This window comes from Bos taurus, chromosome 7, assembly GCF_002263795.3.
Source record: "Bos taurus isolate L1 Dominette 01449 registration number 42190680 breed Hereford chromosome 7, ARS-UCD2.0, whole genome shotgun sequence".
In the NCBI taxonomy this organism is placed as follows: Eukaryota; Metazoa; Chordata; class Mammalia; order Artiodactyla; family Bovidae; genus Bos; species Bos taurus.
The window spans coordinates 34,385,228-34,407,280 of NC_037334.1; the positions used below are offsets into that span (position 1 = coordinate 34,385,228).

Below are 22,053 nucleotides of genomic sequence, written 5' to 3' on the forward strand. Positions count from 1 at the left end.
TTCACTTTCATTCCATGAAGCAGCTAATTTTCAAATAATTTCACTCATCAATTGTTTTGTACTGTTTCACAGAAGCTACTTTTAAAGTATTACAGATGCTTTCTTTTTAAAACATATGTTAAAGCCAGGAGTATCAGAAACTACACCCAGTTTTGCACCAGTCAAGTATTCTATTTATTATATAACCAAATAAATCAGCATTTATTGAAGATTGAAGGTGGGAGCTGGGAAGATTGAAGGTGGGAGGAGAAGGGGACAACAGAGGATGAGATGGTTGGATGGCATCACTGACTCAATGGACATGAGTTTGAATAAACTCTGGGAGTTGATGATGGACAGGGATACTTGGCGTGCTGCAGTCCATGGAGTCGCAAAGAGTCAGACACGACTGAGCGACTGAACTGAACTGAACTGACTGAAATCAGCATTGGCTCTCGATCATACATTTAAATTTTTTAATTTAAAAATTCATGTTTCATGTTTTCAAAAAATAAAGTTGGCAGACTCCTATTACCTGATTTTAAGACTTACTCTAAAACTATAGTAATCAAAACATCATGGTATTAGTAAAAGGACAGGCCCATAGACCAATACAGCAGAACAGAGAATCCAGAAATAGACTTCCACATATGTGATCAGCTGATTTTCGAGAGAAGGGCAAGGGCAGTTCAAATCAAGAATGAGGAACAGTCTATAGAATAGGTGAACTGGTAGTTTCTTCAACAAATAATTGGCACTTTTTTAAAAAGGAGAATGAACTATTACATGTTAAATGAAACTTAAGAGATACAATAACAAAATGCCTATGGGCTCTGTTTAGATCCTTGGGGAATAAACCAACTCTAAAAAGATCTGCCTGCCAATGCTGGAGACACAAGAGATGTGGGCTCTATCCCTGGGTCAGGAAGATTCCCTGGAGTAGGAAATGGCAACCCACTCCAGGACTCTTGCCTAGAAAATTCCATGGACAGAGGAGCCTGGTGGGCTACAGTCCATGGGGTAGCAAAGGGTCAGACATGACTGAGCAATTGAGTGCACACACACACAGAGACCTCACAGTAACAAAATGCCTGTGGGCTTTGTTTAGATCCTTGTAGAATGAACTAACTCTAAGAAGATACTTTTTAGGTAACTGCTACTGCTAAGTCACTTCAGTCCTGTCCAACTCTGTGCTACCCCATAGATGGCAGCCCACCAGGCTCCTCTGTCCCTGGGATTCTCCAGGCAAGAATAATAGAGTGGATTGCCATTTCCTTCTCCAATACATGAAAGTGAAAAGTGAAAGTGAAGTCACTCAGTCGTGTCCAACTCTTAGCGACCCCATGGACTTCAGCCTACCAGCTCCTCCGTCCATGGCATTTTCCAGGCAAGAGTACTGGAGTGGGGTGCCATTGCCTTCTCCTTTTAGGTAACTAGGAAGCTTTAATATAAACTTAGTATTAGACAATGTTAGTGAATTATTTTAGTGTGATATTGGCATTGTGGTTATAATGTCCGTATCTGTTGGAGAGACACATTTCCAAGTATATATTAGGTGAGAAGTAATGCCTGAGATTTGCTTTGAAATATCACAGAGAAAACGGGAGAGGGTAAGAAAATAAGTCAATAAAATAAAAGCATTTTTAAATATGCCCAGAGCATTCTATTCTCCTTAACAAAGGCCTATCCTTAAGGGAAAGTATCAGAGCTTCAATTAGACTAGTGAAGCCCCTCTAGTCTCCTGTCTCAAATAAGGGGGGTAGGGAGTAGGGCTAAGAAACTCTTCTAAAAGTCAGTGTAAAGGGGCTTTGATCTTCTAAAAAAAATGAAGATGTAATTATAAGATTAGAGAACACACCCCCTCCCATTAATTTACAGTCACTTCAACAGGACTCCAGTATAACAACAGCAGATTACAACTGCTGCAAACATACACACTCTTTAACAAAGAGTATCTAAGGAAACCCAAAGACAACAGGGTACCCAAAAACAAGGACAAAGAGGAAAATGTAGTCTCTAACACCAACAGCTACAACAACCAATAAACACAATCTAACTCCTGGCCAGACAAACATAAAACCTCACAATAAAGTTCAATTTACCACACTTCCTATCTACTCCCTCAACACATCATGTTCAGTTTTCAGCAACAATTTCAAAGCCTGCTAAAAGATAGGAAAAGTACAGGCTGAAGAGACAAAGCAAGCATGAGAACCAGCCTCAACAGACTTCCCTGGCAGTTCAGTGGTTAAGACTCTGCACTTTCACTACAGAAGGCATGAGTTCAGTCCCTGATTAGGAAACCAAGATCCCACATGCCACACAGTGCAGCCAAAAAAAACAAAACAAAGCAGAACAACAAACCAGAGATATAGCCTCAAATATAGCAGAGATTTTGGAATTATCAAACCAGGAATTTAAAATAACTGTAATTAACATGCTGAGGGCTCTAAGGGAAAAAAGTGGACAATTTATAAGAACAGGTAACTACTATAAGCAGACAGAAGGAAATGCTTTGGAAAAAAATCAAAAGGAAATGCTAAAAAGCAATGTAACATTCTGAAATGAAAAGAAGAATCAGTAAGCCTGAATATATGTTAACAGAAACTTCCCAAATTGAAATGAAATACAAAGAGAAAAAAGAAGGAAAAAAAGAGGGGGAACAGAATATCAAAGAACTGTGGTATTGTATAATTATAAAAGATAAACAGGCACATAATGGGAATACCAGAAATGGAATAAAAAAAGAAAAAAGAAAAGGAAGAAGAAATAGTTGAAGCACTGATAGCTGAGAATTTTCCAAAGTTAATGACAGATACCAACCATAGATCCAGGAACCTCAGAGGATATCAAGTAGCATACAGCCAAAAATCTACACCTCTTATTATGCATACTATATTCAAACTGCAGAAAAACAAGGAGAAAACCTTGGAGGAATACAAAGGGGAAAAAATACACCTTATGCATAAAGAAACAAGGATAGAATTATGTCAAACTCTCTTTCAAAAACCATGTTAGCAACAGAAGAGTGGAGTGAAATATTTCAAAGGCTGAAAGAAAAAAATTACCAACCCAGAATTCTGTAGCAGTGAAATTATGCTTCAAAAGTGAAAGAGATTAAGAGAATTTAAAAAACATGTTACAGATTGGGAAAAAATATTTCGCAAAACACTTATCTGAAAAAGAACTTGTTTCCAAAATCTGCAGGGAACTCTTAAAACTCAACAATAAGAAAACAAAGAATCCAATTTAAAAATGGGCAAAAGATATGAACAGATACATCACCAAAAAAGACAAATAAATGGCAAAGAAGCACAGGAAAAAATGTACATCATGTGTCATTAGGGAACTGAAAATTAAAACAATGAAATACCTTACCTACTAGAAGAACTAAAATGCAAAAGACTGACAATAATAAATGCTGGCCAAGATGTGGAGCAACAAGATCTCTCACAGACAGCCAGCGGCAACGAAGCATGATACAGTCATTTTGGAAGATGGTTGGAAATTTCTTACTAAGCTAGTCTTACCATACAATCCAGCAATTATCCTCCTTAATATTTAACAAAATGAGTTGAAAACGTCACCCACACAAAAGTCTGCACATAAATGTTCACAGAAGCTTTATTCATAATTGTCAAAAACTGGAAATAAAATATTTCTTGATAGGTGAATGAATAAACAAACTGAGGTACTTCCATACCATTCAATATTACTCAGTGATAAAAAGAAACTAGCTTCAATCCTCTCAGACATTTGGGAGAAAGAGGAGAGGGATGAAGAGATGGAACATGGGGGATTTTCCAGGAAGTGAAACCATTCTGTATGATCTGTGATGGTGGGTACATAACACTACACATTTGTGAAAACCTATGTGATTGGACAACCTAAAGAATGAGCCCTAAAGTAAACTGTAGGTAATATTGGGTTGGCCAAGAAGTTCACTCTGGTTTCTCCATCAGATGGTATGGAAAAACCGAAACAAACTTTTTGGCCAACCCAGTAAGAAGGGATCAGTACTGGTCATCAGTTGTAACAAATGTAGCACTCTGACATAGGATGTTAAAAATATGGGTAACTGTGTGGGAGGAGGAATACATGAGCACTCTCTTTACTATCTGATCAATTCTTCTATAAATCATTCTAAAAAACAATCTGTTAATTTTTACATCAATTTTTTAAAATAATTATTACAAAACAGTAAGAATGCTATTACTTCATTCTGTTAAAAAAATATGTATGTCTACGTATACAAAGAGAAAGTTTACCTCAGTGTGTTAAAATTATGGGTCATTTTTTTATTTTTCCTGTTTGTGCTTTCCTAAATTTTATATAATGAATGCAAATTACACATCATGCTTTTTTAAATTGAAAAGAAATTTTTTAGTTACTCAAAAAATTAAATACTTCGGCAAAGTTCACTCCACACAGATATGTGGAGAACAGCACTGAAAAATTTAAACTTACCTTCAGGCAAAATGCTTTGGGTCATCCGTGATCCAGCAGTAGGGGCAATAGTGTTACAGTGAATGTTGTTTTTCTTGCCTTCCACTGCAAGACAGTTTGAAAGGCCCAGAAGACCCAGTTTTGCAGCACAATAATTTGCTTGGCCAAAGTTGCCATATATTCCTGAAGCTGATGAAGTCATGATGATTCTAAAAAGACAAATCAATCTCTCAACATCATCTTTTCTACGTTTTAATAATGTTGCGACTCTAAGCGCTTTTTTTTTCTTTTTCATTACTATTATACCTGTCAAAAGAAACTCTGTAAACTGGCATTAGGTTCTTAAAGTCACGATTCATATACCTAAATTAATAAGAAAAGTAATTTCTCAAAATTCAACTATAAGATTTTATTGTTTTAAGAAGAATCCCATAAAAAGAAAAAAAAAAGGGATCCCTGGTCAGGAACAAATGAATTCAAGTGTACGAATATATATTCATTATCTACTGAAAACAACAATAAGTATTTACAAACAAAAAATAAACTGCCAATTGACAAGTCAAAATCTTAGTAAGAAATATTAGATCATGAAATCCTAATTCTTTAGTCCTCATCACTTTGCTCCTTTCCCTGTCTGGATAATATTAAATGTCTCATATTAAAACAATACCATCTGAAAATCTGACCTAATCTTACTCTACTTAGTAGAACAAGTAAAGTAAATCATTTTATCTACTTTAAGAAACTGCTAATATCAGGATACACCAGAAGTCTCCAATAAGAAAATACATCACAAGCAATTTACTTCTAGTAGATGTATGTGAACCCTAAGTTATAAGAATAGCCTTTAAAAAAAAAATAAGAATAGCCTTTACATTAGAGTGCATGGATCCACTTACTAGGTCTGTCACATCTGAGTCACACAGATGCAACTGTAAGAGTCCTACCATTCCTGGTCAATAAAGACTAACTCATGTCTGAGCAATGCCAACCACTCATCTCTCCCCAGTTGGTCACTGAACACACAAAATGATATTTTGGTTAGGGAATAAAGCACAGCTGAATCCTCCATGTTTGTACTGCTAAAATATCAGAAAATGGCAGGAAAATCATTAATAATGAAAAGTAGGAGGTAAAAAGAAATACAAAGTTGTCCAGCTCAGCTGATCTGTGACTGATGCCAATTTAATGGGGAAGCATGTGCCAAAACTATATTTAAAAAACCTGTGCATATCTGGAGGTATATTTTTCAATATCAAAGCAATTCTTTTCCTCCATACACAAGAACCCACATACAACATCTCCAATCTCCCTTGACACCCACATACAACTCTACCTTCCAAACTTCTGTTTCTTCATGTGATCCCATGCTGCCCGGGTCACCAGGAATGAGCCCCGCAAATGAACTCTCTGGATTTTGTCTAAAACAAGAAATTTTTATCATGAATGTTGTCAAAAATTAGATAGACATATCTCAGAATCAACATTAGCAATGATTTACTTATACAAAGATATTCTTTTTTATACCTAGCATTCAAAATCAACTACTGTCACATTGTACTCTGAGTGATCATTTTTGCTGTAGTCTCAATTATATATCCAATCAATAATTCATATCTATTTTGCCTATAAATCATGATTTGATTATTGCAACTTTATCACAAATACAATACCATCTAAATATGATGCCTGTACACACATCAAAATACAATGTAATCTTTAGTATATGCCTATTTTATACAAAAATTCATTAATACAAATACCCAAGAAATCTACATAAGTAAATTGGGACTCAACACAAACATCAATTAAAGCATAATCAAAAATCATCCACTTTATCATCAAGAAATGTTTATAAAATGTTCATAATATCCCTTAATCCCTATTTTCACCAGGGTTTACTAAATGAGTTAAGAGTTGGGGGAAAGAGTGGAAGAGATGGAGGAAATAGGGGGAGGCAAAGAGGGAAAAAGAGAGAAAGAGATGCCTGCTTTTAGAAATGGCAATCTAATGAACAGAAAACTTGGAGGATGACTCAGATAGACAACTCTAGATTTAATTTTATCCTGATGAAGCCACTGCAGCCCATCAGAGCGCAAAGCAAAGCACCAAGGTAAGTCTCCTTTGCCAACAAAACTTGTCTTTCTCAGCTTCTCCTTTACTCAGTTATTACAAGGGAAGGGAAAACTAAAAGCCTGTCTTTGCTTAATTCTACGTCACAGAGATAGCTTGCTTCTTCCGAAAGGACTTCTGGCAATCTTTCCCAGAAACACACTCTATAAACAAGGACATAATTCACCTCAGTTACTACGTCTGCCACTATCTCAGATTGTTTTAGTTCTGGTAGCTAATGAAAGTAAGGGCAAAAAAGAGAAAATATGGAAAAACATTTTCATAACAGTGACTGTTCACTATCTAAACTCAATTTTTCCAACATGACATTCCTAATGAAAAATTTTCCTACTTATTAGAAGTTTCAAAATTATATCTAGACTTTTCCCACCCAGTTCTCAGATTTTCATCTTTTTAGTGCCTCACTCTTCCACAGCCTTCTCTTGCTGTTGAAATAACAATTATACAGCCAGACAAACACATAAAAGGCTGTTAAGAAGAACAATACTGCAAGAAAATGCTGACAATCTCTCAGAGACAAAAAAAAAAAAAAGATGAAAAGCACAAAAACTTTTTAGATAACTTTTGCCAACAGATTTTAATTTTTTTTAATTTTTTGAAGTTTAAAAAAAAGTTACTCCCAAATGTTCATCATTTTCAGTCATAAAGCTTATTCATCACTTACATTAGTAGAAGGAAGAATAGGAAGAAGCAAGATTTTCCTTAAGTGTGTAAGTGCATCAAGTATTAGACAGCTAAATGGGTAAATATGTTCCATAGAGAATATTAAAACATCTTACCCCAGTCTTCATCACTTATTCTACTAAATGAACGGTCCCTCAGAATCCTAAAAATTGATATTATATTTGTTGAGACAAGAAAGTAAACACTAAAAAAAAAAAACTTTGCAAATACATTACTTTATTGGAAATGAAAAAAGAAATACTCACCCAGCATTGTTGATCACAATATCTACAATATAAAAACATACAAGTCACATATATAAAAGCAAGCATTTTTATTTACATTTGCTTAAAACTCACATTTCTTTCAAAAGTGTTTTTCTCCCCATGGGTAAGTAGATATAATAAGCAACAAGTGCTAGCAAAACAAAATTTTATACCTATAGCAAAAAAAATCTGGTTCACAAAAGCATAAGAATCACATTATATTAGTGCTTTCCTTTCAAACCTACATATCTAAAAATTTTTTAGATTTTTCCATCTCTACCTTCTGCCAAAATTCTATGAATTTATTTACAGAATTAGCAGTCACATAACTTAAGTTCTTAGAACTCAGCAGTAATCATAAGCCATCCCTCAAGCAACTTCGAAATTCACAGGGAAAGTTAAAAATTTTTAAAAAATGTTCCTTGCCAATGAAAAGTCAAAAGCGAAACCATTAGAATTAGAAAATGACAGCCTATATGAATACACAATTGCATCCTCACTATAAAAAGAAAGGGATTGTTTTTTAAGGTTCAACCATCATCTTGTGGCTATCTTCATTTTATGACTTCAAATCTTTAGGGCTTCTATCCCTGTGTCAGACAATATGTAAACATGTCTCACACAAACTCAACCAAACATAGCTAGAAAAAATATATATGATAGACCAAAAAAAGGGAAGGTGAACACATTCAAACTATAAAAGTCACTGTTTTTCAGACTAGAAACATGTTGGGCAGTTCCCCCAGTAATTCAATAATCTTTTACAATGTATGGGATTAAATTAGGAAGATTAAACAATATATTGAAATATTTCTTAAAAATGAACTTTTATATAATTCATCTTAATTTGCAAGATACAGAATCACTCCAGGCAAGAGTACTGGAGTGGGTTGCCATTTCCTTCTCCAGGGGATCTTCCCAACCTAGGGATCGATCCCAGGTCTCCCATATTGCAGGCAGATGTTTTACCATCTGAGCCACCAGGGATGCCCCTATAATTACTTAGTAACTATTAAATAAGTGTTATAATAATTTAATCATACCTCTGATATACATGGAGAAGGAAATGGCACCCCACTCCAGTACTCTTGCCTGGAAAATCCCATGGATGGAGGAGCCTGGTGGGCTACCGTCCATGGGGTTCCAAAAAGTCAGACACAACTGAGCGACTTCCCTTTCACTTTTCACTTTCATGCACTGGAGAAGGAAATGGCAACCTACTCCATTGTTCTCGCCTGGAGAATCCCAGGGACAGGGGAGCCTGGTGGGCTGCCGTCTATGGAGTCGCACAGAGTCAGACACGACTGAAGTGACTTAGCAGCTGATATACATGCCTGGAAAATCCCATGGATGGAGGAGCCTGGTAGGCTACAGTCCACGGGGTCACAAAGAGTTGGACACGACTGAGTGACTTCTCTTTCGTTCTTTCTTTCTGATATACATATATAATCATATCCCCAATATTGAGGGTATGATTAAATTATTATAATATCTTTAATAGTTATTACTTATATAATCATGTAAATTATTGTATATTATATATGTACTTTTATATATTGGGGATATGATTAAATTACTATAAAAAGAAACTTAGAGAATGCTTTTAAGTTTTTCTAAAAGCCCTTAAAATACAAAAAACAAACAACCAATTCAACACATACATGCATACAAACTGTCACCTCAAGCCCTTTGTGGAATAAGATCAGCATATGCTAAAAAATTAAATTTTAAAACAAATCTAAAAATTTGATTACCAAGAAAGAGTTTTTAGCAAACAAAAGTAAAATAAAAAATAATTCATTAGAAAGGTAGAAGCTGCTCTGTGAGCACCATAAATGTAAAGAAACATCACCTATTCTTCCAAAAGCATCCAGTGCTGTCTTCACAATCTTCTCCCCTTCCTCCACTGAATCTGAAGGAAAGGAAAATTAGGACAAAACTTCAGTAAGAATCTTCACAAATGACTTCTAAATTCTGTGGATCAGAGTACATGACAGATACAATTCATTCAACAGAATTCATATCCAGGAAAAATACATTTATATTGTAGGCACATACAAACTATAGATGATCTACATTACAAAAGAAATTTTGTTCCTAAGACAATTCTTTAACCTACCAAAAAAAAGAAAAAAATCGAGCTGGGTAAATAACAAGCATTTGACAAATAAGATCAAAGACAGCACTGTCTAATAGAGCTTTGTCTTATGAAAATGAAATGTCCCTATTTCTGCACTGTCTAATACAGTAGCCATGAACCACATGTGGCTACTGGGCACTTGAAATGTGGCTAGGATGACAAATGATTACTATTTCATTGCTATTGAATTTTAAGTTGTCACATAGGACTTCTACTTAAGGATGCAAATGAGAATTTGAGAGGGAGGGAAAGAGGAGTGTATTTAATTGGAAAAAGCATGGCCAAGTCTATGACTACATTTGGAAAACAAACCTATTGTTTTTGTAATGTTGTTGTTGCTTAGTTGCTAAGTTGTGTCCGACTCTTGAGACCCCGCGGAGCCCACCAGGTTCCTCTGTCCATGGGATTTCCCAGGCAAGGATACTAGAGTGGGTTGCCATTTCCTCCTCCAGGGGATCTTCCCAACGCAGGTATCAAACCCACGTCTCGTGCATTGCAGGTGGATTCTTTACCACTGAGGCACTAAGGAAGCCTGTTTTTATAATATAATACTAACCACAAAAGGCAAAGCTCAATGAAATATTATGGCCTTGTTATTTTCTGCTAATCAGCCCAGGAGAAGGGCTGATATCACCAGAGCTGTGTCTCAAATGGTCAGCTGTCAACTCAACATCACTAGTGTTTCTACTTTCTCTGCAGTCACAGGAGGAGCCAGGGCCCTTCTCTGAGGCCCATACAGTCCTGAGTTAGATCCTCCAAAAAGAGACACTCACTTAAAAGGTAGAAAAGCAGGAGACTGCAGGGGCAGGCAGTCTCATGAGGAGCTGCAGACATGACACTGGCAGCACATGCAGGCAGGCTCTTGAGAACCACCCGCCACAGGCTGAGACGGTCTCCTACAGTCTCACTGACATGCACCAGCCCAGACCTTCCAATGGTAAGTCTCTAACTCTCTGTATAAAACCCTTCACTCTGGGAAAACCAAGAGGGGCTTCTGTTTTCCTGACTGAATCCTGACTATTATACTTTGTATATCAAAACTGAGGGGTGGAGAGAAGAGTCTGAAATTTTTATCTTTAAAAATTAGGTTCTAAAACCCCAGAATTTTTTTCTAAAGATGAAAACACTTTTCTAGACTATCAAAGCAGAAATAAGATACTAAAATATCTGTCTCATTATTCCCTTGAGCACAAAAAACAAACCATATCCTATCTTCTTTCCTCTAAAATTTCAAAATAAAGGCACAGGCAATTTAATTTTCTTCCTGGCCCACAAAAACAATCTAATTTGCAGAAAAGTCACTAAACACTAGCTTTTTAAAAGTAAATCTATTCAAGAAGATTCCTTACAAATATTATTAGAATCAGATGGTCCTAAGATGGCAGAGGAATAGGACAGGGAGACCACTTTCTTCCCCACAAATTCATCGAAAGATCATTTGAACACTGAGCAAATTCCACAAAACAACTTCTGGACGCTGGCAGAGGACACCACGCACCCAGAAAGGCAGCCATTGTCTTCAAAAGGAGGGAGGACAAAATATAAAAGATAAAAAGAGAGACAAAAGAGTTAGGGACAGAGACCCATCCCGCGAAGGGAGTCATGAAAGAGGAGAAGTTTCCAAACACCAGGAAACCCTCACACTGGTGGGTCTGTGGGGGAGTTTTGGAATCTCAGAGGGCAACATAACCAGGAGGGAAAATAAATAAACAAATAAATAAAACCCACAGATTACATGCCTAACCACAACTCCCAGTGGAGAAGTAGCGCAGGAGCTCGCATCTGCCACCAGCAAGCAGGAGGCACAGGCTGCATTGCTTAGGGTAAGGACTGGGCCTGAATGCCCTGAGGACAATCTGAGGAAGCTAACATGAGATAGCAACCCAAACTGTGGGATAGCCAGAGAGAGAGGAAAAAAAGAGAGAGAGAGAGAACTTTCCTGTGAAAAGCTCTAACCTAAGGCACTGCCAGCCCACTCAGGGAACAAAGGACTGAGCGAATACCAGAGGAGAGCTAGCCCACTGTGGAAGGGCCCATCCCCCACTGGAGGCAGAGAGGCAGGCAGGCAACAGCCAGAGCCAGAAAAGGGCATCCTCTACCAAACTGTGAGCAGGCTCCCAGTCGTTAACCAAGTCTTCCTGGGATCCTGGATGGCTGACATCCGCCAGGAGGGTGGCAGCCAGAGATCAGCTCCCCAGAGGACACACACAGCACACCTGAGACATGCTCCCACTGGACACTCAGGAAACCAAGCAGCTGGGACGGGGAGGTGATAAGATGCACCACACACCTGGGGAGAGTGCACTTGCCAAGCACCTGGTCACCTGAGCTGCTGGGACCTGGGAAGGGCACAAAACGCAGGCCCAACCGAGTGTGCCTTTGTGGAGTACCCGAGAACCTGAACCTGAGCGGCTTAGACCTGGGAAGTGCACATAACCCAAGGCCTGCTTTAGACAGTTCTCCTGAAGAGCAATCTGGAGCCTGAGCAGTATAGACCAGGAAAGCACACACGCTGTGAGCGGGGGCAAACCCAGTGTGGCCGAGACACTGTGAGCACTCCCCACACACGCCAGTGATATTTGTTTGCATTGCTCCTCCCTCCCCACAGCACAACCGAAAAAGTGAGCCTAAATAAGTGACCACCTTCACCCCCTTGTGTCAGGGCGGAAATTAGACACTGAAGAGACTTGCAAACAGAAGAAGCCAAAATAAACAGAGGGAACCGTTTTGGAAGTGACAGGTGCAACAGATTAAAACCCTGTAGTTAGCACTGACTACACTGGAAGGGGCCTATAGACCTTGAGAAGTATAAGCTGGAACAAGGAACTATCTGAAACTGAACTGGCCCTACACTGCCTGCAACAGCTCCAGAGAAATTCCTAGATGTATTTTACTATTACCATTTTTAAAATTTTTAAGTCCTTTATTACTCATTTAATTTTCATTTTTATAACCTATTACCTTGCAAAAAAAAAAGACCCTTTTTTAAAGCAAATTTCATATATACTTTTTATAATTTTTGTGTTTTGTTTTTTTAATATTGTATTTTTGAGAACCTAACCTCTACTCTAGATTTTTAATCTTTGCTTTTTGGTATTTGTTACCAATTTTGTACCTTTCAGAATCCAATCTTCAGTACCCATTTTTACTTGGGAGCGAGATTACTGGCTTGATTGCTCTCTCCCTCTTTTGACTCTCCTTTTCTCCCCCCAGTCACCTCTGTCTCCTCCCTCCCCCTTCTCTTCTCTACCCAACCGGTCACCTCTGCCTCCTCCCTCCCCCTTCTCTTCTCTACCCAACTCTGTGAGTCTCTTTGGGTATTCTGGGCTATGGAGAACACTTAGGGAACTGATTACTGGCTAGATCTGTCTCTCTCCTTTTGACTCCCCCTCCTCTCCTCCTGGTCACCTATATCTCCTTCCTCCCTGTTCTCTTCTCTATGGAACCCCGTGAACCTTTCTGGGTGTTCCAAGCTGTGGAGAGCACACAGGGATTTGATTATTGGCTAAACTGCTCTCTCCCTTTTTGATTCCCCCTCTTCTCCTCCTGGTCACCTCTATCTCCCTCCTCCCTCTTCTCTTCTCCATGTAACTCTGTGAACCTCTCTGGGTGTCCCTCACTGTGGAGAATCTTTTCTCCATTAACCTAGATGTTTTATCATCGGTACTGTATGGATGGAGAAGTCTTGAGACTACTGTAAGAATAAGACTGAAAACCAGAGGCAGGAGGCTTAAGTCCAAAACCTGAGAACACCAGAAAACTCCTGACTCCAGGGAACATTAAAAGATAAGGGGGAAAAAAAAAAAAAGATAAGGGGAACACATGTATACCTGTGGCGGATTCATTTTGATATTTGGCAAAACTAATACAATTATGTAAAGTTTAAAAATAAAATAAAATTTAAAAAAAAAAAGATAAGAGCTCATCCAAAAGCCTCCACACATACACTGAAACCAAGCCCCACCCAAGAGCCAACAAGTTCCAGAGCAAGACATACCATGCTAATTCTCCAGCAACACAGGAACATAGCCCTGAGCTTTATTTTATTTTTTATTTTTTTATTAAGCGCCAAGCCGCGGCCGCTCCTCCCAGCACCCTCCCCCTGCGCGGCGGCCACGCCCCTTCTGCCCCTGAGCTTTAATATACAGGCTGCCAAAAGTCACACCAAACCCACAGACACCTCAAAACTCACTACTGAACACTTCATTGCACTCCAGAGAGAAGAGATCCAGCTCCACCCACCAGAACATGGACACAAGCTTCCCTAACCAGGAAACCTAGACAACTCACTCGTCCAATTCCCCCACAGGGAGGAACCTCCACAATAAAGAGGAACCACAAACTTTCAGCCTACAGAAAGGCCACCCCAAACACAGCAATCTAAACAAGATGAAAAGGAACAGAAATACTCAGCAGGTAAAGGAACATGATAAATGCCCACCAAACCAAACAAAAGAGGAGGAAACAGGGAGTCTACCTGAAAAAGAATTCAGAATAATGATAGTAAAAATGATCCAAAATCTTGAAAACAAAACGGAGTTACAGATAAATAGTCTGGAGACAAGGATAGAGAAGATGCAAAAAATGTTTAACAAAGACCTAGGAGAAATAAAAAAGAGTCAATCAATAATGTATAATGCAATAAAAGATCAAAAACACTCTGGAGGGAACCAACAGTAGAATAACTGAGGCAGAAGATAGGATAAGTGAGGTGGAAGATAGAATGCTGGAAATAAATGAAGCAGAGAGGAAAAAAGAAAAAAAGCATTAAAAGAAACGAGGACGTCAGAGACCTCTAGGACAATGTCAAATGCCCCAACATTCGAATCACAGGAGTCGCAGAAGACAAAAAGAAAGGCCATAAGATAATACTGGAGGAGATAATAGTTGAAAACTTCCCTAAAATGGGGAAGGAAATAGCCATCCAAGTCCAAGAAACTTGGAGAGTCCCAAACAGGATAAACCCAAGGCAAAAAACCCCAAGACAATTCGTTTATCAAATTAACAAAGATCAAACACAAAGAACAAATATTAAAAGAGGCAAGGGAAAAACAACAAATAACACACAAGGGGACTGCCATAAGGATCAGCTGTTCAGCTTATCTTTCAATAGAAACTCTTCAGGCCAGAAGGGAATGGCAGGACATATTTAAAGTGATAAAAGAGAAAAATCTACAACCCAGATCACTGTACCCAGCAAGGATCTCATTCAAATATGAAGGAAAAATCAAAAGCTTTACAGACAAGCAAAAGCTCAGAGAATTCAGCAACACCAAATCAGCTCTCCAACAAATGCTAAAGGATCTTCTCTAGACAGGAAACACAGAAAAAGTGTATAAACTCAAACCCAAAACAACAAAGTAAATAGCAACAGGATCATACTTATCAATAATTACCTTAAATGTAAATGGGGTGAATGCCCCAACCAAAAGACAAAGACTGGCTGAATGGATAAAAAAACAAGACTCCTATATATGCTGTCTACAAGAGACCCACCTCAAAACAAGGGACACATACAGAGTGAAAATGAAGGGCTGAAAAAAGATATTTCACGCAAATGGAGACCAAAAGAAAGCAGGAGTAGCAATATTCATATCAGATAAAATAGACTTTGAAATAAAGGCTGTGAAAAGAGGCAAAGAAGGACACTACATAATGATCAAAGGATCAATCCAAGAAGATATACAATTATAAATATATATGCAACCAACATAGGAGCACCACAATATGTAAGACAAATGCTAACAAGTGTGAAAGGGGAAATTAACAATAACACAATAATAGTGGGAGACTTTAATACCCCACTCACACCTATGGATAGATCAACTAAACTGAAAATTAGCAAGGAAACACAAACTTTAAATGATACAATGGACCAGTTAGACCTAACTGATATGTACAGGACATTTCACCCCAAAACAATGAATTTCATCTTTTTCTCAAGTGCACACGGAACCTTCTCCAGGATAGATCATATCCTGGGCCATAAATCGAGCATTGGTAAATTTAAAAAAACTGAAATCATTCCAAGCACCTTTTCTGATCACAATGCATTAAGATTAGCTGTCAACTACAGGGAAAAAAAACTATTAAAAATACCAACATATGGAGGCTAACCAACACAATTCTGAATAACCAACAAATCACAGAAGAAATCAAAATATGCATAAAAACGAATGAAAATGAAAACACAACCCAAAACCTATGAGACTCAGTAAAAGCAGTGCTAAGGGGAAGGTTCATTACAATACAAGCTTATCTCAAGAAACAAGAGAAAAATCAAGTAAATAACCTAACTCTACACCTAAAGCAACTAGAAAAGGAAAAAATGAAGAACCCCAGGGCTAGTATAAGGAAAAAAATCATAAAACTTAGGGAAAAAATAAATGAAAAAGAAATGAAACCATAGCAAAAATCAACAAAGTTAAAAGTTGGTTCTTTGAGAAGATAAATAAAATAGACAAACCATTAGCCAGACTCATGAAGGAAAAAAGGGAGAAGAATTAAATCAACAAAATTAGAAATGAAAACGGAGAAATCACAACAGACAACACAGAAATGCAAAGGATCATAAGAGACTACTATCAGTAACTATATGCCAATAAAATGGACAACTTGGAAGAAATGGAAAAATTCTTAGAAAAGTATAACTTTCTAAAACTGAACCAGAAAGAAACAAAAAATCTTAACAGACCCATCACAAGCACGGAAATCAAAACTGTAATCAGAAATCTTCCAGCAAACAAAAGCCCAGGACCAGACCACTTCACAGCTGAATTCTACCAAAAATTTAGAGAAGAGCTAACACCTATCCTACTCAAAGTCTTCCAGAAAACTGCAGAGGAAGGTAAACTTCCAAACTCATTCTATGAGGCCACCATCACCCTAATACCAAAACCAGACAAAGATGCCACAAAAAAAGAAAACTACAGGCCAATATCACTGATGAACACAGATGCAAAAATCCTTAAATTCTAGCAAACAGAATCCAGCAACATATTAAAAAGATCATACATCATGGCCAAGTGGGTTTTATCCCAGGGATGCAAGGATTCTCTAATATCTGCAAATCAATCAATGTGATACACCACATTAACAAACTGAAAGATAAAAACCATATGATTATCTCAATAGATGCAGAGAAAGCCTTTGACAAAATTCAACATCCATTTATGATAAAGCAGGATTAGAAGGAACATACCTCAACATAATAAAAGCTATATATGATAAACCCACAGCAAACATTATCCTCAATGGTGAAAAATTGAAAGCATTTCCCCTAAAGTCAGGAACAAGACAAGGGTGCCCACTCTCACCACTACTATTCAACATAGTTTTGGAAGTTTTGGCCACAGCAATCTGAGAAGAAAAAGAAATAAAAGGAATCCATACTGGAAAAGAAGTAAAACTATCACTGTTTGCAGATGACATGATCCTCTACACAGAAAACCCTAAAGACTCCACCAGAAAATTACTGCATCTCATCAATAAATATAGTAAAGTTTCAGGATATAAAATTAATACACAGAAATCCCTTGCATTCCTATACACTAACAATGAGAAAACAGAAAGAGAAATTAAGGAAACAATTTCATTCACCATTGCAATGAAAAGAATAAAATACTTAGGAATAAATCTACCTAAAGAAACAAAAGACCTATATATAGAAAACTATAAAACACTGATGAAAGAAATCAAAGATGACACAAATAGAAGGAGAAAGTTACCATGTTCATGGATATGAAGAATCAATATAGTGAAAATGAGTATACCACCCAAAGCAATCTATAGATTCAATGCAATCCCTATCAAACTACCAATGGTATTTTTCAGAGAACTAGAACAAATAATTTCACAATTTGTATGGAAATACAAAAAGCCTCGAACAGCCAAAGCAATCTTGAGAAACCAAAGCAATCTTGAGAAACAAGAATGGAACTGGAGGAATCAACCTGCCTAACTTCAGGCTATACTACAAATCTACAATCATCAAGACAGTATGGTACTGGCACAAAGACAGAAATATAAATCAATGGAACAAGATAGAAAGCCCAGGGATAAATCCAAACACCTATGGACCCTTTATCTTTGACAAAGGAGGCAAGAATATACAATGGAGAAAAGACAATCTCTTTAACAAGTTGTGCTGGGAAAACTGGCCAACCACTTGTAAAAGAATGAAACTAGAACACTTTCTAACACCATACACAAAAATAAACTCAAAATGGATTAAAGATCTAAATGTAAGACCAGAAACTATAAAACTCCTAGAGGAAAACATAGGCAAAACACTCTCTGACATAAATCACAGCAGGGTCCTCTATGACCCACCTCCCAGAATAATGGAAATAAAAGCAAAAATAAACAAATGGGACCTAATTAAACTTAAAAGCTTTTGCACAACGCAGGAAACTATAAACAAGGTGAAAAGACAGCCTTCAGAATGGGAGAAAATAATAGCAAACGAACCAATGGACAAAGAATTAATCTAAAAAATATACAAGCAGCTCATACAGCTCAATACCAGAAAAACAAACAACCCAATCAAAAAAATGGGCCAAAGAACTAAACAGACATTTCTCCAAAGAAGACATAGAGATGGCTAACAAACACATGAAAAAATATTCAACATCACTCATTATCAGAGAAATTCAAATCAAAACCACAATGAGGTATCATCTCACACCAGTCAAAATGGCTGCTATCAAAAAGTCTACGAACAATAAATGTTGGAGAAGGTGTGGAGAAAAGGGAACCCTCTTACACTGTTGGTGGGAATGCAAACTAGTACAGCCACTATGGAGAACAGTGTGGAGATTCTTTACAAAACTGGAAACAGAACTGCCATATGACCCAGCAATCCCACTGCTGGGCATACACACCGAGGAAACCAGAATTGAAAGAGACACATGTACCCCAATGTTCATCGCAGCACTGTTTACAATAGCCAGGACATGGAAGCAACCTAGATGTCCATCAGCAGATGAATGGATAAGAAAGCTGTGGTACATATACACAATGGAATATTACCCAACTATTAAAAAGAATGCATTTGAATCAGTTCTAGTGAGGTGGATGAAACTGGAGCCTATTATACAGAGTGAAGTCAGTCAGAAAGAAAAACACCAATACAGCATACTAACACATATATATGGAATATAGAAAGATGGTAACAATGACCCTATATGTGAGACAGCAAAAGAGACACAGATGTATAATAAAGCCTTTTGGACTCTGTGGGAAAAGGCAAGGGTGGGAGGATTTGAGAGAAGAGCATTGAAACATGTATATTATCATATGTGAAACAGATCGCCAGTTCAGGTTCCATGCATGAGACAGGGTGCTCAGGGCTGGTGTACTGGGATGACCCTGAGGGATGGGATGGGGAGTGAGGTGGGAAGGGGGTTCAGGATGGGGAACACATGTTTACCCATACATGACATGGTTGATTTATGTCAATGTATGGCAAAAACCACTACAATATTGTAAAGTAATTAGCCTGCAATTAAAATAAATAAATTAATTTAAGACAAAACAAAACAAGTAATATTAGAATCAATGTATCAAACATAAAGGCTGTATTTGCTGTTTTTCATGACTTTTTTCTTTATTCTTAATGCCTACTTTTGACTCTTAAGTTTTTATAAAGATAAGAAAGTTACATATAGCAATGATTTCCTATGCAGAATGGAATACGAAAGCTGGGTACAGAATTGGGGCATTTCACTTCTTACGCTATATTACTTTAAGAAATATAAAATTTTTTTTAAGAATTTAATGTAATTCTGTAGAAATATAAGAGATGTTTTAGCTTTTAAAAACAAGAGTAAGGACTTCCCTCAGGGTCCAGTGGCTAAGACTCCAAGCTCCCAATGCACAGGGCCCAGGTTCAATCCCTAGTCAGGAAACGAGATCCCATAAGCTGCAACCAAGTCCCAGTGCAGTCACAAGAGCATATTCATATCCACATTTACAGTAATGTACTGGTTATATCATGTGCTCTTTACTAAAAACACTAAATAGACAACTGAATAAAATTCAGACTTATGAAATAATCTACATCAAAAAAAATCTCACATATAAAATCTGTTGCTAAACATCTTTGGCAGACTTAGATAAAATCTAATTTCATAATTACACTGGAATGTTGAGATATTTGCTAAGTGATTTATTAACATGAGAAATAGAATTAGTTGAGGAAAAATAAAAGAAACAGTATAATTCTCTCAAATACCATACCATAGTTAGCCACTGCTTTTCCACCTTTCCTTCTTATTTCTTCAACAACCTTATCAGCAGCTAAGGAGCCTTTGCCAACTCCTGTGAAGTCCCCTCCTAGGTCATTCACTGCAATGCAAAAATAAACAAATAAGAATTCAGTTCTAGACATTAAAAAATATGAGGTGGAATGAAACCATATTATTAGCATATGTTTTCAGTCATCTTCCTAATTCCCTCCTACTGTATTTCCATCCTACTGAAGATACCATGATATATGTACTTCCAAAACATGTCTCTTTGCTTTTAAATATAGACATGAAGCAGTGAAAATATTTAAACACAGGTTCATGCCATGAAACTTTTAACTGTGCAGTGCTTCTCTTTTGGAAAGCAAAAGACTGATTCAACCCATTTTTAGAAAAAAAAAAAAAGGAAAAGAAAAAAAGATCACTTTTAAGAGTAAACACAGAGGAAAACAGTATGGACATCCTTCAAAAAAAATTAAAAATAGAACTGCCATATGATCCAGCAATCCCACTTGATTGAATTGAAATCAGGAACTGAAGAGATAATAGAACTCCAGTGTTCAATGCAGCACTATTACGATAGCCAAGATGTACAAACAATCTAAATATCAACTGACAGACAAAATGGATAAAGAAGTGGCACATATATACAATGTACTATTATTTAGCCTCTAAAAAAAGAAGGAAATTTTTCAATATGTAACAACATGGATAAACCCTGAAGATAATAAGGTAACCCAGTCACAGAAGACCAAATACTGCATGATTATATCTAAAACGGTCAAACTCATAGAATCAGAGAGTAGAATAGTGGTTGCAGAGATTAGCAGGAGGAGAAAAAGGGGAGTTGCTAATCAGTGGGCATAAAATTTCAATAATGCAAGATGAAAATGTTCTAAAGATCTTATCTACTGTACAACATAATGCCTATAGTTAATAATACTCTATTGTACAGTTAAAAATTTCTTAAAAGGGTAGATCTCATATTAAGAGTTCTTATCACAACTGAAAAAAAGAAAAGAAAGGTTAAATATATAATGTGACATATCTTCTCCATGTCAAGAAAGCCATTTACAGCAATGGTGATGAAGAACAAGCATATTAAATTCACACTGGTGAATTTTTATAAAACATAATAGGTCACGGTCTACCAAAAAAGAAATAAAACTATTTATTGGAAAAGGTCAAAAACTACACACACAACTAACATGTGTTCAGTCACTAATTTATACCATATATATAATTTATGTGTTTCCCTAGTGGCTCAGATGGTAAAGAATCTGCCTACAATGCAGGAGAATAGTTTTGATCCCTGGGTTGGAAAGATCCCCTGGAGAAGGGAATGGCTACCCACTCCAGTATTCTTGCCTGGAAAATTTCATGGACAGAGGAGCCTAGCCAGCTATAGTCCATGGAGTCATGAAGAGTTGGACACAACTGAGTGACTTTCATTACATTTTTACATCTTCCTGTATATATAGACACAAACATTAAATGAACATTTACCATTTGCAAGGAAATGTATAAGAATGGTGCCTATCCTCAAAGAGTTTATAATGTACTGAAAGTTAAGTATGTGGTAACTACACTAATGCATTAATTGTATCATAAGTATATAAAGGCAACATAACTAAATAATATGATAACAAAAGTAATTTACACAATCATTGAAGGTTGAATTTATAAAATAACATGCAAAAACAAATGAAAAGATAAATAATATGTCAGTCACTCAGTCATGTCCAACTCTTTGCAACTCCATGAACTATAGCCCACTAGGCTCCTCTGTCCATGGAATTCTCCAGCCAAGAATACTGGAGTGGGTTGCCATTCCCTTCTCCAGGGCATCTTCCTGACCCAGGGATCAAACCTGGGTCTCCTGCACCAAAGGCAGATTCCCTACCATCTGAGCCACAATAGATCAATGCCAAACATCTTAGAAAAAACAGAACTTAACAAATACTGGGGACAAAGAATTAACTTGCATTGCAAAGTGATCATTTTTGTATGGTTATTGCATAAACCATGAGGAATATAATAATTTAAAAATTACTAATTAATAATGGCATAGAGGTATAGGCTAAAATTTAAACTCTCTTAATATGATCAAATTGATGATTATCATACCTGAAAAAAAGTGCATATCTTTTTTTCTTTTGAAGTATAACTCTCTTATGCG

The 22,053-nt window shown here is 37.0% G+C and overlaps 1 protein-coding gene across 3 annotated transcripts in view; it reads right to left on the bottom strand.

The window, feature by feature from the left end:
* The window catches only part of HSD17B4 (hydroxysteroid 17-beta dehydrogenase 4), a 134,405-nt gene that overhangs the window by 94,082 nt on the left and 18,270 nt on the right, over nt 1-22,053 (bottom strand). For all 3 annotated transcript variants that reach the window (XM_059887959.1, XM_015472128.3, NM_001007809.2), the window contains 6 exon segments: nt 19,867-19,974; nt 9,340-9,399; nt 7,488-7,509; nt 7,338-7,384; nt 5,762-5,846; nt 4,447-4,634 (listed from right to left, as the gene is read on the bottom strand). In XM_059887959.1, coding sequence (XP_059743942.1) covers nt 4,447-4,634; nt 5,762-5,784 — 211 coding nt within the window. In that variant the 5' untranslated portion in view covers nt 5,785-5,846; nt 7,338-7,384; nt 7,488-7,509; nt 9,340-9,399; nt 19,867-19,974.